The 13,578-nt window shown below is 40.0% G+C and overlaps 1 protein-coding gene across 1 annotated transcript; it reads left to right on the top strand.

The window, feature by feature from the left end:
• The first annotated feature begins 5,633 nt into the window (after positions 1-5,633).
• LOC149279372 (splicing factor Cactin-like) lies at positions 5,634-12,980 on the top strand. Its single transcript, XM_089501271.1, has 10 exons — positions 5,634-6,043; positions 8,565-9,021; positions 9,269-9,364; positions 9,675-9,820; positions 10,117-10,279; positions 10,385-10,499; positions 10,947-11,139; positions 11,290-11,412; positions 11,867-12,150; positions 12,490-12,980. The coding sequence occupies exons 1-10, from the start codon at positions 5,634-5,636 to the stop codon at positions 12,978-12,980; spliced, it is 2,478 nt and encodes an 825-aa protein (XP_089357397.1).
• Positions 12,981-13,578: the final 598 nt, after the last annotated feature.

Raw genomic sequence — 13,578 nt, 5'->3', positions numbered from 1 at the left:
ATGTACTTACCCACCCATCCTTAGGACTTTCATTTATTTTTAAAATGTAATGGACAATTACAAGATTTGTATCCCTTTTTGCAAGCTGTAATTTCTCGGTATACTGGGACTTAGTAGTGCTTGCAGGTTCCAATACTTCCCCACAAAAGGTGTGCTTATGAAAAGCAGACAAGCCCTGCTTATTTACTAGGGCCATTCTGCCACTTTTCATGCATCCAATCTATTTAGCATTAAGAAATTTGATTTCTGTTGTGTGGTGTGGCTGCTGATTGACTCACCCATCAGAAGTCATTTGGAATTAGCCAGTAAGGCCAGTAAAGAGGAAGGCCAAGAACAAATTGGGAGAAGCAGTGCTTTTGTGGGTCTCTCTCGCTTTCCTCTTTCTCCAGGCAAGTGATCTAGTTGCAGCTTTGCTCTAATTGTAGAAAAAAAACAATTAAAGTTTAATTGTATGAAGCAGTCAATCTCGTATGGCGATTCGGTAATCGGCAGAGGACAGGCAGGATTGAAAATCTAAATCTTACAGATAGATGGCATTCAGTGTGTTGCTTATATAGCAAGACAGCATGACAAATTCACAGCCCAGGTTGTGAAGATAACAATGTGCGTTCGGGCCGTCCCAGTGCAAACTCCACCAGTGCGGATTATGGTCTGTGTGGACCTTTGCTTTTGTTCGGTCGCAGGCAAGCCTCGTTTATCTCTGGTGGCGTTGACCCCAAGCGGCGCTTTTGCGCTATCGTATTGTTCCCTATGGACATATTCCTTGTTTTGCATGGAGACAGATACAGGCAAGCTCCTCAGTTGTACATAAGTGTCCGTTAATGTCCACGTGTACTTTCTAACCGACGTGTATCTTTGTCTTTCAGTAATTGCTGTGCAAAAGAACCAAGGATGTGTCCTCGCCTCACTGCCTACAGCTCCTAAACGGCTAGTCTCGAGAAACGTGGGAATTACCTGTGGCTTTGAAAGATGTATTCAACAGGCAGAATTTGCAGCATACCGATTCTGTATCCTCTGCTGTATGATATATGTAATCCTATAATTAACTTCTTGTACTTTAACGTACACTCATCACTGGGGGGGCTGTGTGTGTGTGCTACCAGCTTAGGAAAAGGATTCAATCTCGACTACCAGAGGGATTTGTACTGTGTCTAAATTATTTGAAGGGTTCTCTGGAAGTTAAATCGCGCACGTGAACCTCTGCACAATTTCTCTTTTTAGTAGTGGTCCAGTGGCTTTATGTTCGTGGGTGTTTTTTTTTAATTTTTTTATTTATTTGAATAATAGATATAGATATATATATATAAATTATATGAGGAGGTTGAGCAATATACAGCAGATTACATACATCAGAATAGTTTCATGATATGGGCTAGTGTACTGCCCCCGTCACTATAGTAGCCCGCTAGCTGGATGTCTAATTTTGGCTCATTTCACTTTACAGTTCCTTACAATTCCAGCTGCCCATTTCTAATGCATGTCTTTTAATTATACATTTGTGTTTTGGAGCTTCAGTATTTTTTAGATGCTTATTTCCCTATATAACTTATCTTATTACAAATGACTGTTTACATTTTAGGAGTGGGGACATTGTCATGGCCTATCATCTGTTTTTATGTATATAGTTATATTATTTTGTGATGCCTTGCTGCTAAATGCAAGTGATGTATTCTATTCAAGTCCAAATACTGACTCCGCAGCATAAAGTAGCATACATTTAAAGAAAATGAATAGTTAACAGTATTTTCACTTTCTGATTGCGGGCATTTTCCAAACTACACCGCTCAAAATATTTAGTTTTCTTATTTAATTTTCTGAATACACACCCATTCTTTTCTTTTCATGCCTTTTTAAGAATAAGGCACGTATGTTTTAGCACTGGTAAAGGGGTGTGCTAATACATAATTACAAACACTGTATTTACACTTGCAAGGCAATAAAGGCACTATATATATGGTTGACCTCAGAACATCCTTATTATATCCCATATAATGATTTTGTGTCGGTTAACAAATTCTGATAGTGACAGTGACTTTGTGTTTTTGTTTCTTTTTAGATATTATTTTTTTAAATTCTGTAACCGTGTCATTCCCATATGTATCGTTAAAGTAGCAGCGCTGAATCTTGCTGAAGTAAACAATGGTTATTTTTGTAAGAAAGGGTTAAGCAGGTTTTTGGTTCTGATGCATTAAAGTTTTATACAGTCGCATATTTGTCATGCTTATTCCTGTGTTGTGTTGCACATTGTGTTTTTTTTTTTTGTTTTTTTGTATGTGTGCTTGTTTAACTGATGCTCAAAAGGTTATATATTTAAATAGTTTTGATCTGTGTGAACTATATCAAATGCTATGAAATATTTCAAAGGCAGTCATACATTTTTAAAGACTTTTTGAAATATAAATATTTTGGAACTTGCGCAATGTGCTCTTGTGTTTTTAGTTTGTGTGGTGAACATGAAACATCCTTTTTAGATATGTAGATGTAGTTCCAAAGTTAATAAGGCAGGACATAATGTGCTTGGGAGTAACTGGCTTTGCCAGTATAGCTCCTAAATCTTTTAGTTGTATATTCATGTAAATAATATATGGTTTATTTCCCGTTTTCATTGTGACTGTGTCCTTTTTTCTGATTGCTGCTATTATATAGTGAATTTATCAGAAATGTACTGTATTAAAGAGTATATTAAAGTTCACTGTTCCCTTTTGGTTTGTATAAGTCCAGTGGATCTGCATTTGGTGGCATACATTGGATAAATTAACTACATAACACACAGCTAAAGAATAATAGATAGAAGTCATATATTGTGACACTTCAGAGCATGTCAAGATGCCTATGTGCTGTGCGTATCATAACTGCAGCAACAAGGCTAACTTTTTTATAACTTTAATAACTCTTGTAGGAATCACTTCTTTATAGCTTTGTCTAGATTCTACTTGGCTTTCAATCATATCGTATTGCTACAATGGGAAGGTTTCTCTATCCAAATTCAACAGTGAACAGTACAAAAATGTTTATGTGTATGTGTGTGTGTATATATATATATATATATAATATATATGTATATGTGTGTGTATATATGCCCTGACATCTTATTGCCCTAGCCCTACATAATAAAAAAAAAAAAGAAATCCTAAGCAAAATTAGAATTTATTTTTTTTGTTTATTTCTATAATTGTCAAAAGAAACCCCCTTGTGTCCTGAAAACACAGAAGGGAGGGAATTTTAGGGTACTAAATTGGTTTACATGCATTCTTTTTTTTAGTAGGGCTAAAACTTCCAACTTTTCATCTCATACCTCCCTGTTCTGTCACAGAAATAGCCTTGTTATGACTACAATGTACAAGAACTGCATACGCTGCTCCCAGAAACCAGGGGCCCGTATATTTTGTGTGGTCCAGTGCATGTGCCCACACGCAACATCAGGGGTAGAACTAGAAACCACAGCAACATGTGCCACGTCTGCCCCCTAAACAGCCTGCCTGTGCCACGTCTGCCCCCTAAACAGCCTGCCTGTGCCACGTCTGCCCCCTAAACAGCCTGCCTGTGCCACGTCTGCCCCCTAAACAGCCTGCCTGTGCCACGTCTGCCCCTAAACAGCCTGCCTGTGCCACGTCTGCCCCCTAAACAGCCTGCCTGTGCCACGTCTGCCCCCTAAACAGCCTGCCTGTGCCACTTCTACCAGAAACACATGGGTATCCAACCTTGGCATCAACACCCACAAAACAGGCCTTCTGCATTAAATGCAACAATAGTATTCAGGAATGTTGTATGTTAATTGCTTCTTTTAAAATTACTTGAAACCTTGAAACTCTGGGAGGCCTGTTCACGCAACAAAGGCAGAGGTAGTACAGGATTCATCTGTGCCATATGCCTGGGACATGAAAAAGATGGAACCCCCCCCCCCAAATTTCTGTTCTGTGGATGATTTGTGGATGACCTGGTGACCTAGAAAGGTTTCTTTGAAATCTTCAAGTGCTCTACTTTCAAGCACTAGACTTGTACATTCCTTTTTCAAACAAATTTAACAAAACTTGCCTGTTTCGAGCATTCGTACGAATCAACCGTAACGAGGGCGATCTCCGAGGAAACTGCTGAAAACGAACTGCAAATGTCCCGAAGATTCGTAATTACTGGCAAATTTGTTGCCGCGTGTAACAATTACAAGCCGTCTTGGCCATTAATGCTCCTAGCCAAACCTGTAATTTGTGGACAAGTTAATTTTTAATTATTTTTCTAGCATATCTATTGTTTTTCATTGATAAATGAATACTGGTGACCAGGTATTATAATATATTTCAGGGCCAGGGAAAAAAATTGTAGCCCAAAAACGAACGTGGGAAAAACGACATAGTTTGTGGGAGCTATTGTGGTGCTCTCTAAATCACGAGGTCCATGTTTTTTGTTTAACCGGGGAAAGTTTCTTGGCTTGAAACCCCTTTGTGCGCCCATAAATTGGGGGACATGTTGTGCCCATGTGTTTATGTAACGTAACACGTGTTATTTTGTTGTTCAGGCTACCGGTTGAGAAATGTAGATCATATATCCCAATGTTGTAAGAAAAAAAGAAAAACAACGCTAAAAGATATATATTTCAAAGTTTATTCTGACATTTTACCATTGGATTTATTACTTGTACCTTTTTATAATAAAAAAAACCCCCATAAATGACGGTTTTTTGTTTACTGAAATATACTTAAAGCTACGTATATTCAAAAGAATTTATATCTGAGCAACCCTATGCATCTTGGTAGTTTTAGGAGATAAAATAGTACGAGAATATGGGCGTAAGGCTTCATATTTTGTCCCATAATACAAAATTTGTCTCAAGTCAACTACCAATGAAAAATTGAACTTCTGATGTAAAAAAAACTAAATCGTGTTCTGTGGACAAACTGAAAACTTTCACTGGCGTCTGGCATTCAAAGGGTTAACAAGAAAACCACATTTGCGTTGGTACCCTAAATGAAAAGGAGGGCAATTATGGTTGAACAAGGACATGGCAGAAAGTGTAGAAAATGCTGTAGTCTTGGTTGTGAGGGGGTTAAATATGCAGAATCTCTCAACTGGACTTGCGTAAGCCTAGAGTGAATAACGCCTATTTTGCCACAAGCAATATGGCTGCTGAACGCCGACGGAAAGTAATTTAGTTGACCTTATCGATGCCTGTTTGTTTTGTTGTAATTAAAAATATCTCTTATGACGATACATATACCTACAAGAACACATAAAACAGAACTGAATAATTTTTTTTCTATTTGAATCTTTTTTTTTTATTATTATTGTATTTTAGCAGCTCTTCGAGATCTCGCCCGGCATGTTGTAAGCAGCTTTTCAATCAAGACCCAGTTTAGGCCCAAGCCATGTCGCCGGGCTCCAGGTCTCCGCCGAGAAAGGAAAAGAGAAGTAAGAAGAAGAAAAGGGAGAAAGAAAATAATGGAAAAAGCCGGAGCCCCGAGCTATCCAGCAACTCGGACAGTGAGCGCAGGAAGTCGCGAGATGGAAGGTGGAGGCAGCGCCACAGGAGCAGGTCCACCTCAGAGAGTCCGGAACGCACCAGCCACCGGAGGGGCTCGAGCGATGAAGGGCGCGCAAAGACGAGACAGCGGTCCGGGTTCAGGAGCGACGCGAGTCGCATGAAAAGGGAGCACCGACCCAGGAGCAGGTCCACCTCAGAGAGTCCGGAACGCACCAGCCACCGGAGGGGCTCGAGCGATGAAGGACGCGCAAAGAGGAGACACAGGTCCGGGTCCAGGAGCGACGCGAGTCGCACGAAAAGGGACCACCGGTCCAGGAGCAGGTCCACCTCGGAGAGCCCGGAACGCACCAGGCACCGGAGGGGCTCGAGCGATGAAGGACGCGCAAAGAGGAGACACCGGTCCGGGTCCAGGAGCGACGCGAGTCGGAAGAAAAGGGAGCACCGACCCCGATCCCAGTCCAGGACCCTCAGTGACCGTAGTTCAGAGAGGAGGAAGTCCCGGGCACGGTCTAGCAGTCAGGATAGTTCGGTACACGGGCGAAGAAGAGGAAGCCGCGGGAGATCTAGGTAACCAGGCATTTGGAGTGTGTTTCTAAGGGCTTAGTCTTCCGAGGCTGGTGCATCGCTATGGATCCCGAATCTAGGTTTAAAATGAGTCAATCACAGTTAGCCTTATTGTATGGTATAATGTGGACAATAAATATTGTTTTAATAGAGAAATACATATACAGTCTTATGGATCTAAGTCGAAGATAATACCTTGTTATTAGGCTTATATATTGAAAGATATGTTTTGGGCACTTCAGAAGTCCATTTTTTTTTATATTGGGCCGAATAAAAATTACTTTAACACTAAACTCTTCTTATATGGTGAAAGCAGCTTCGGGAAACTAAGACTTTTGCTTTGGTTGTTAAAGGTTTTTTTTTTTTTTATTCCGCCACTTCCGTATTTATATTTTTAAATATTCGTGTTCAGTAATTTTTCTGTAAATTGGTGAAACAGTCTCAATATTACTGAGCTATGGTGATTCTTCATACAGGAGAACCTTGGTGACTTTTCACCACTTTTTGTGCCAATTTACTTTGTTTTTCTTGAAATAATTTCATGCTAAGGATTTCTCGGTATTCGGTGCCAATTTGCAATTAAGACTATTAATAAGAAGCTTACTTCAGTAATCATATGTTGCTGTCAGTAGGAGATGTTGTCAAGATTATTGTATTTACTAGTTAAATACTTAGCAGCAGTCAGCGCCATTGCTGGCTTGATGGGCGTTTCGGGGGTCTAGTGACACCCCCTGTGCGGAGAAACTGCTCCATCTCATTCATTTTAATCGGTGGCATAAAACTGCACACCATGCAGGTTGTGTTACTGCAGCTTCTCCCGAAGGTAGTCCTTTATTTTGTAGGTTTACAGAATGTGTTCTTGCTAATTAACCCCTTAATGACAAAGCCTGAACATGTACGGGCTCAAAATGCATTGTTTCTAAAGGGTTTACGGACCGCCCATTGTCCTTAAGGGGGTTAATATTCACTTTTTGTCCCTTGAAATAACAGCAATGTTTTATAATCCCAGCTAGAATGTACGTGGGTTTGTTATAGGAATCCTTTTATGTTCTATTGTAATTCTGTAGTTTAGTATCTCTGGAACGTAGTAAACTTCATTGTGTTCATGCCTTGAGTTATGCAATAACACAGACAAAATATTTGTTATTACATGGGCTTCTTTAACGTCCACCGTCGAGTATAAAGCAAACCATTTAAAATCCTGGCAGTCGTGTTTCACTTCTCGTTCTGGGAACATTGAACTTCCATGGCTGTCTACAAACTGAGATGGGTTTCTCAGATACTTACAATGCAGAAGACTCATTATCCCAGTCAGGGCCTGAGATGAACTCCACACTGCGTTACCAGTGGGCACACATGCTTTACTTGCTGCCTAAGAGATCTAGGGGATCTAATGAGACCTCTGTGCACATGTGCAGAACGCGCTCCTGTTGATTCCAGGAGTAGCATTTTCTTGCCAGTGATTGGATGCTTTAAGCAGCCAATACTAAAGCAAACAGCAGACCACATAGGGAGCAATGTACCTCTGAGCTGGAGCTTACTATAAGGATCACATGACTTACATTTTTTTCATTACTGGTATCATTACAAGTATTTCTCTTTAAAAATGAGAGTGTGGTGTTTAGTAATATAGTTTAGCGTTAACAAAAATTTGGGTTTATTTTATTCCAGCAAACATCCTTTATCCGCAGACCTGGAGGCTGCCATTGTAGATATTTGTGTGATATATTTCCCTGCTTGGTCAGCCCTTTTAAGTTCTTCTTCATCTGTCTGATAAAGTTGACACATATGTAACTAAATCTAGAAATATAATTATTTATATCTGAATTCTCAGATCCTTCCCAAAATAATTGAATCGTGCAAAAGTTTGCATCACTTTTTTTTCTTTTTTTTTTATTCTGGTGTACCTCAAAACCTATAGAATTGGTTGTTGTCCTAATGAATGAGGTTCTTAAATGTTTCCATGTAACTTGTTAAATAAAACAACTTTTACATGAATGTTTGTCTTGGGGAAATAGTGTCTGTAAAATGGCTCAGGTGCTAATGTTACCACGACAAGGCCTGAAGCATCAGTGCATGGAAGAGGTATCTCAAGTACCTTTACCTCTTCTGTTATTAGGTCCTTCTACATGTCTGGAAGTTAGGCCAGCATAGCTTGTGCATGACTTGGTGTGGCCAACCAGTGTTCGGCCTGGCTTAGGCCACAATCCAGGCTGCTTCATATTTTGTTTTTATTGGCCTTGGTGTGTTGGGAAGGTTAAGGTTTGCATGGCCTATGCTAGTATCTTGAGAATTTTTTTAATCATACAGACAAAAATGCCTTAACCTTATGGGATTAAAGCTCTAGCTTGACATCTTTCGTATTGCTTTTCCTACTTTATTTTCTTAATATATGAATAACAGATTTCAGATGCCCCATGCAAATGTCCTATAAGTTTTATACAGAAGATGTCCACTATAGTAATTTGGTTGGTGTAACTTCTCGCTTCATTCAATTTACTTACTTTCAACTTTTTTGTTTTAGGTCTGATTCTGCTAAAAGAAAGCATAGGAAGCATAGGGCCAGGAGCACAGACAAAGAACCAAAAAGGCACAAGAATCGCTCTTCATCAGAGTCAGATAATGAAGGCAGTAAAAAGAGACACAAAAAATCACGGAAGAGTCGATCCAGGACGAGGTGTTCTGTGTCTTCTGTCTCATCTCTATCACCAGCAAGGTCTCAGAGCCCAGTTGGGCAGAATGAACGGGGACTGACCCTCCAGGAATGTTTGCAGCTAAAGGAGGAGAAGAAGAAGAAAGAGGAAATGATGAAGGCCATGGAGACACCAGAGGAAAAACGGGCCAGACGTTTGGCAAAAAAGGAGGCAAAAGAGAGGAAGAAAAGAGAGAAGATGGGGTGGGGTGAAGAGTATATGGGATACACGAATACAGACAACCCATTTGGTGATAATAACCTTCTGGGCACCTTTATCTGGAACAAGGTTAGATGTTAAATGTTTCACAGAAAAAAAACTGTTTAAATTTATCTTTAGTTATTGACTGCACTAAAAGGCACTTGTGACTTAAACTACCAGTAAACCTTAAAACCGCTATTTTTATTTTGAAAAGACCAGATATTTTTTTTAAGGGTTTGGCAATTATTTATCAGTGAAAATGTTGGTAAGTCCTTTTCTTCACTGTTCTGTGATGCACTCATAAAATGTAACTTTTTCAAACTTTATTTTGTAGGCACTGGAGAAGAAAGGAATTGGCCACCTTGCAGAAAAAGATTTGAAAGAGCGGAACAAGTCAATTCAAGAAGACAATCGCTTGGAACTGCAGAAGGTAAGAGGATATATTGTAGGGCTGCAACAACTAATCGATAAAATCAGCTTTTTTTTCATTATCATTTAGTTGAATTGGTTTGCTCGACCTGAAATAGAGGTCTGACTATAAGACCAAGATCTAGATCTCCTGCAGCGCTGCAGGGGACCTGGATCCTCCTCTGCCTGCGAAATGCGTGCAGACAACCTCCTCTGCCACCTGTGGCACTTCTGCTGGGCCTTCTATGACGGCGCTAATTAAGTGACAAATACTTTTGCTAAAGTACTTCTCTAATATTTTTATTAAATTCAAATTTTGTTCTCATCTCTAGGTCAAACAACTTCGTCTGGAGCGCGAGCGAGAGAAGGCAATGAGAGAGCAGGAACTGGAGATGTTGCAGCGTGAAAAGGAGGCAGAACACTTTAAGACATGGGAAGAACAGGAAGACAATTTCCATCTACAACAAGCCAAGCTTCGGTGTGTGCATGGGATGTTGTGTATCTGTATGAAGTCTTTGAGTTGCTCATCTGTGACATTTAAAATAAATTCTATATTTACAGCCATAGTATAATTTATAATGTTTATATCTGGCCTGCAACCACTGTTTTAATATATTTTTTTGTAGTTTTCAACAAACTCTTCCAACTGTTGCAGACCTTGCTGACCTTATTTTCTAAAAGTACATTTTTCTTTTTTTCAGAGAAGGTGAAATAAAAAAAACAATCTCAGTAATAGGTGGTGAAAACTTATCTTATTTATTTATTTATTTAAAGGTCCACAATCCGTATCCGGGATGCTCGTGCAAAACCCATTGATCTTTTGGGAAAATATATCAGTGCAGAGGATGATGATCTAGCTGTAGAAATGCACGAGCCTTATACATTTCTGACTGGGCTCACATTGTCTGACTTAGAAGACTTGCTGGAAGATATTCAGGTACGTCATACTGTAGCACTGCAGAGCACTGTACCACGTGGCTATAATTCCAAGGAAAATAATGTTGCTTCAGTAATTCTTTAGATTTTATTTATTTGTTTTCAGATCTACATGGAATTGGAGCAAGGGAAGAATGTGGATTTTTGGAGAGATATGACAATCATAACTGAAGATGAAATCTCCAAATTGCGCAAGCTGGAAACTTCTGGCAAGGGGCCAGGTTAGATATACTATTGTTGTGTTGGGGTGTTTTTCTGTGTTATGAAGTTGTAAAATATTCTTATATGTAAGTATCTTATGCGTTTGATTTGCTGGGGTATGATATTAGAGTTGTCATTGACACCGATTAGTCCCACCCAGAACAGGAGTTTTGTGCTTTTCAACTGGACACTGCGGTCCGTTGAAACCGAAATGGGCTGGTGGTAGTGCCCTGTCCGTGCACACTGGTGTTTTTTGTTGGACTTTTTATAGGAGGAGAGTGTGGGTAACGTCTGTCAAATAAAATACCAATTTCTTATTGTTTGTAATAAGCCCTTATATCAGTAAATGGAATTGATTAGCATTTTAAGTCCGTTTAGTTTCTATATGTTTGTTTCATACTGGTTTTAATACAAAAAGTACAATTACCTAATAAATTACACTTTGCTTGTAACATTTACCCTCACAGGTGAAAGGCGAGAAGGGGTTAATGCATCAGTAACGGCTGATGTGCAGTCAGTGTTCAAAGGGAAGACCTACAATCAACTGCAAATCATTTCTCACGGAATTGAGAGTAAGATTAGAGCAGGAGGACCAAACTTGGATATTGGCTATTGGGAGAGTCTCTTGCAGCAGCTTCGAGCATACATGGCCAGAGCCAGGTACAAGCAAAAATGAATTTTAAGAACGTGGTCTACTTCTTTATGTATGAAACTCACGCATGTGTTATCTGCTTATTAAATGATTATGTATGTCATTTTAAAGTAGGGCAGTGATTCAGTTAAGGAGTTCATTGTTTTTTTGTATTTTAGACTTAGAGAGCGGCATCAGGATGTCCTGCGGCAAAAACTGTTCAAACTGAAGCAGGAGCAAGGTGTGGAAAGTGAGCCTCTCTTCCCCATTGTAAAGCAGGAACCAGAGTCCCCCAGTAACAGGTAATGACTTGTATATTCCCTAATAAGCATGGCTAACATTGTATCATCAGTTAGGAATCCAATATTACTGAACAGAATATTTAATATGACACTCTTAGCCCATGTGGGTCACAGTGCGCAGCTTATCACAGGGTTGATGCAATGTTCAGGTTATGACATCGTTTTACCAAGATTGACCTTAGCCTAGGCATTTATGTAGCTTAACTTGTCTTAAATTATATTTATATAATGTGTTTCTGTATATTCTGCCTCAGCACTCATGAGGCTAATAGTGTTCTTGTACACACATTTTATGCATCTTACCCGGTTGTTGTGATTTGTTTCTCAGTGTAGATTGGATCTAAACATTTGGTGTTACGCCTCTGGCTTATGTTCAGGAGGTTTTGCACCTTTTTGCTATTAAGCTGCTGCTGGCGGTCTTTTTTGTTAAAAATCTCTCATGTTGTTATCCAAGACGATCCCAGGAGGAGTCTACGACAGATCAGCCTGGCCCATCCTCTGTCACCACACCACCAGAGGAATCTGGTGACGCGCCACCAGAAGAAGCCAAAGGTGAAGGTGGGGAGTCTGTGCTAATGGAAGAAGATCTCATCCAACAAAGCCTCAATGATTATGATGCAGGCAAATACAGTCCTAAGCTGTTTACCAACCAGGAGTTGCCCTTTGATGCTCATGTAGTGGATTTTGAAGAAGACCAACAGAGGCTTGTGTTATGCAGGCAGCAGTTACAGGTCACAGGTACGGAAAGAATACACACTTCCGTGGGAATTGTATACACAAACGAATAGAGTTAGGGTATGTACTAATAGTACCAAAATCTACACACTTTTATTGAATAAAGATAGCAGATATCATAGTCCCACTTATATGCCACCTTTTTGCATTAAGACACATGCAAACTAACTGTGTGTGTGTGTGTGTGTGTATATAATATGTATGTATGTGTGCACACACACACGCTTAAGCTGCTGGACTAAGACTTTCTATACACACACTAATTTGTTATGACACATCACACAGAGTATGCAACATGTAATTCTCACACAATATTAACATATTTTTGCATTTCATCTCCAGGTGATGCCAGTGAGAGCCCGGAAGACATCTTTATCAGAAAAGCAAAGGAAGGCATGGAGGGGGATGAAGCGCAGTTTAGCGTGGAGATCCCTGTTACTAGCAAAGCATATCTGTGGGCAGACAAATACAGGCCTCGGAAACCTCGCTTCTTTAACCGAGTTCACACAGGTTTTGAGTGGAACAAATACAACCAAACCCACTATGACTTTGACAACCCTCCACCAAAGATTGTGCAGGGTTATAAATTCAACATTTTCTATCCAGATTTAATTGACAAACGATCAACTCCAGAGTATTTCTTGGAGGCCTGTCATGATAACAGGGACTTTGCCATTCTGCGCTTCCATGCGGGGCCTCCGTATGAAGATATTGCTTTCAAGATTGTCAATCGTGAGTGGGAGTATTCTCACAGACATGGCTTCCGCTGCCAGTTCTCCAATGGTATATTCCAACTGTGGTTCCACTTCAAACGATATCGCTACAGAAGATGAACCACCTTGAAGGGAGATCAGACTTTTTTTTATTTAATATATTTTTTAATACTAACAGGAAAGTGCAGATTCGAGGAAGATCGTTTTGTCTTCAAAACTGTATTGTTTAATTCTAGGTGAGGTTTCCAAAGATATGCTCTGCAAGTATCTTTTGTACAAATAAAGATTTGAAATATTTTCTGGGTTATCAGAAATGCTTACTTTCCCACTCTTAACCCCTTAATGACCTTTGCCGGTTCAGGACCGTCATGGAAAAACGGTCACTTAATGACCTTTGACGGTCCTGAACCGTCAAAAAATTAAATAAGCTTAGAAAGTGATCAACGATCACTTTCTTCGCTTAAACGGCGTTACTGTAATGCCTCGACATTCAGCAAGGCTGAGATCGGCATCGGGGGCCATGTCCCCTCGCCTCCTAAACGTAAATGGTGTCGCTGGAATGCCTCGATCAGGAGGCATCCAGCGACACCAAACACTTATCTCTGGATGGGCTGTGACCGCAAGATGGCGGTGGCCCGGGAAAAAAAACAATAAAGATGAAAGAGTTCGCTAGATGGTCTCCAGATACAGGTACTGCATTCAACCATGCAAGTCAATG

Source organism: Sceloporus occidentalis, unplaced genomic scaffold (genome assembly GCF_023333645.1).
Source record: "Sceloporus occidentalis isolate IW3139 unplaced genomic scaffold, rSceOcc1.0.p SCAF_169, whole genome shotgun sequence".
Classification (NCBI taxonomy): Eukaryota; Metazoa; Chordata; class Lepidosauria; order Squamata; family Phrynosomatidae; genus Sceloporus; species Sceloporus occidentalis.
This window is presented reverse-complemented; position numbering and strand designations above follow the sequence as displayed.

Bases quoted from the DNA above. Each gene is read 5' to 3' on its own strand.
- LOC149279372 (XM_089501271.1), top strand. From the start codon at position 5,634: ATGAAAAGGGAGCACCGACCCAGGAGCAGGTCCACCTCAGAGAGTCCG. The intron at 9,022-9,268 runs GTTAGATGTTAA...TTTATTTTGTAG, and splicing joins GCACCTTTATCTGGAACAAG to GCACTGGAGAAGAAAGGAAT. The intron at 9,821-10,116 runs GTGTGTGCATGG...ATTTATTTAAAG, and splicing joins CTACAACAAGCCAAGCTTCG to GTCCACAATCCGTATCCGGG.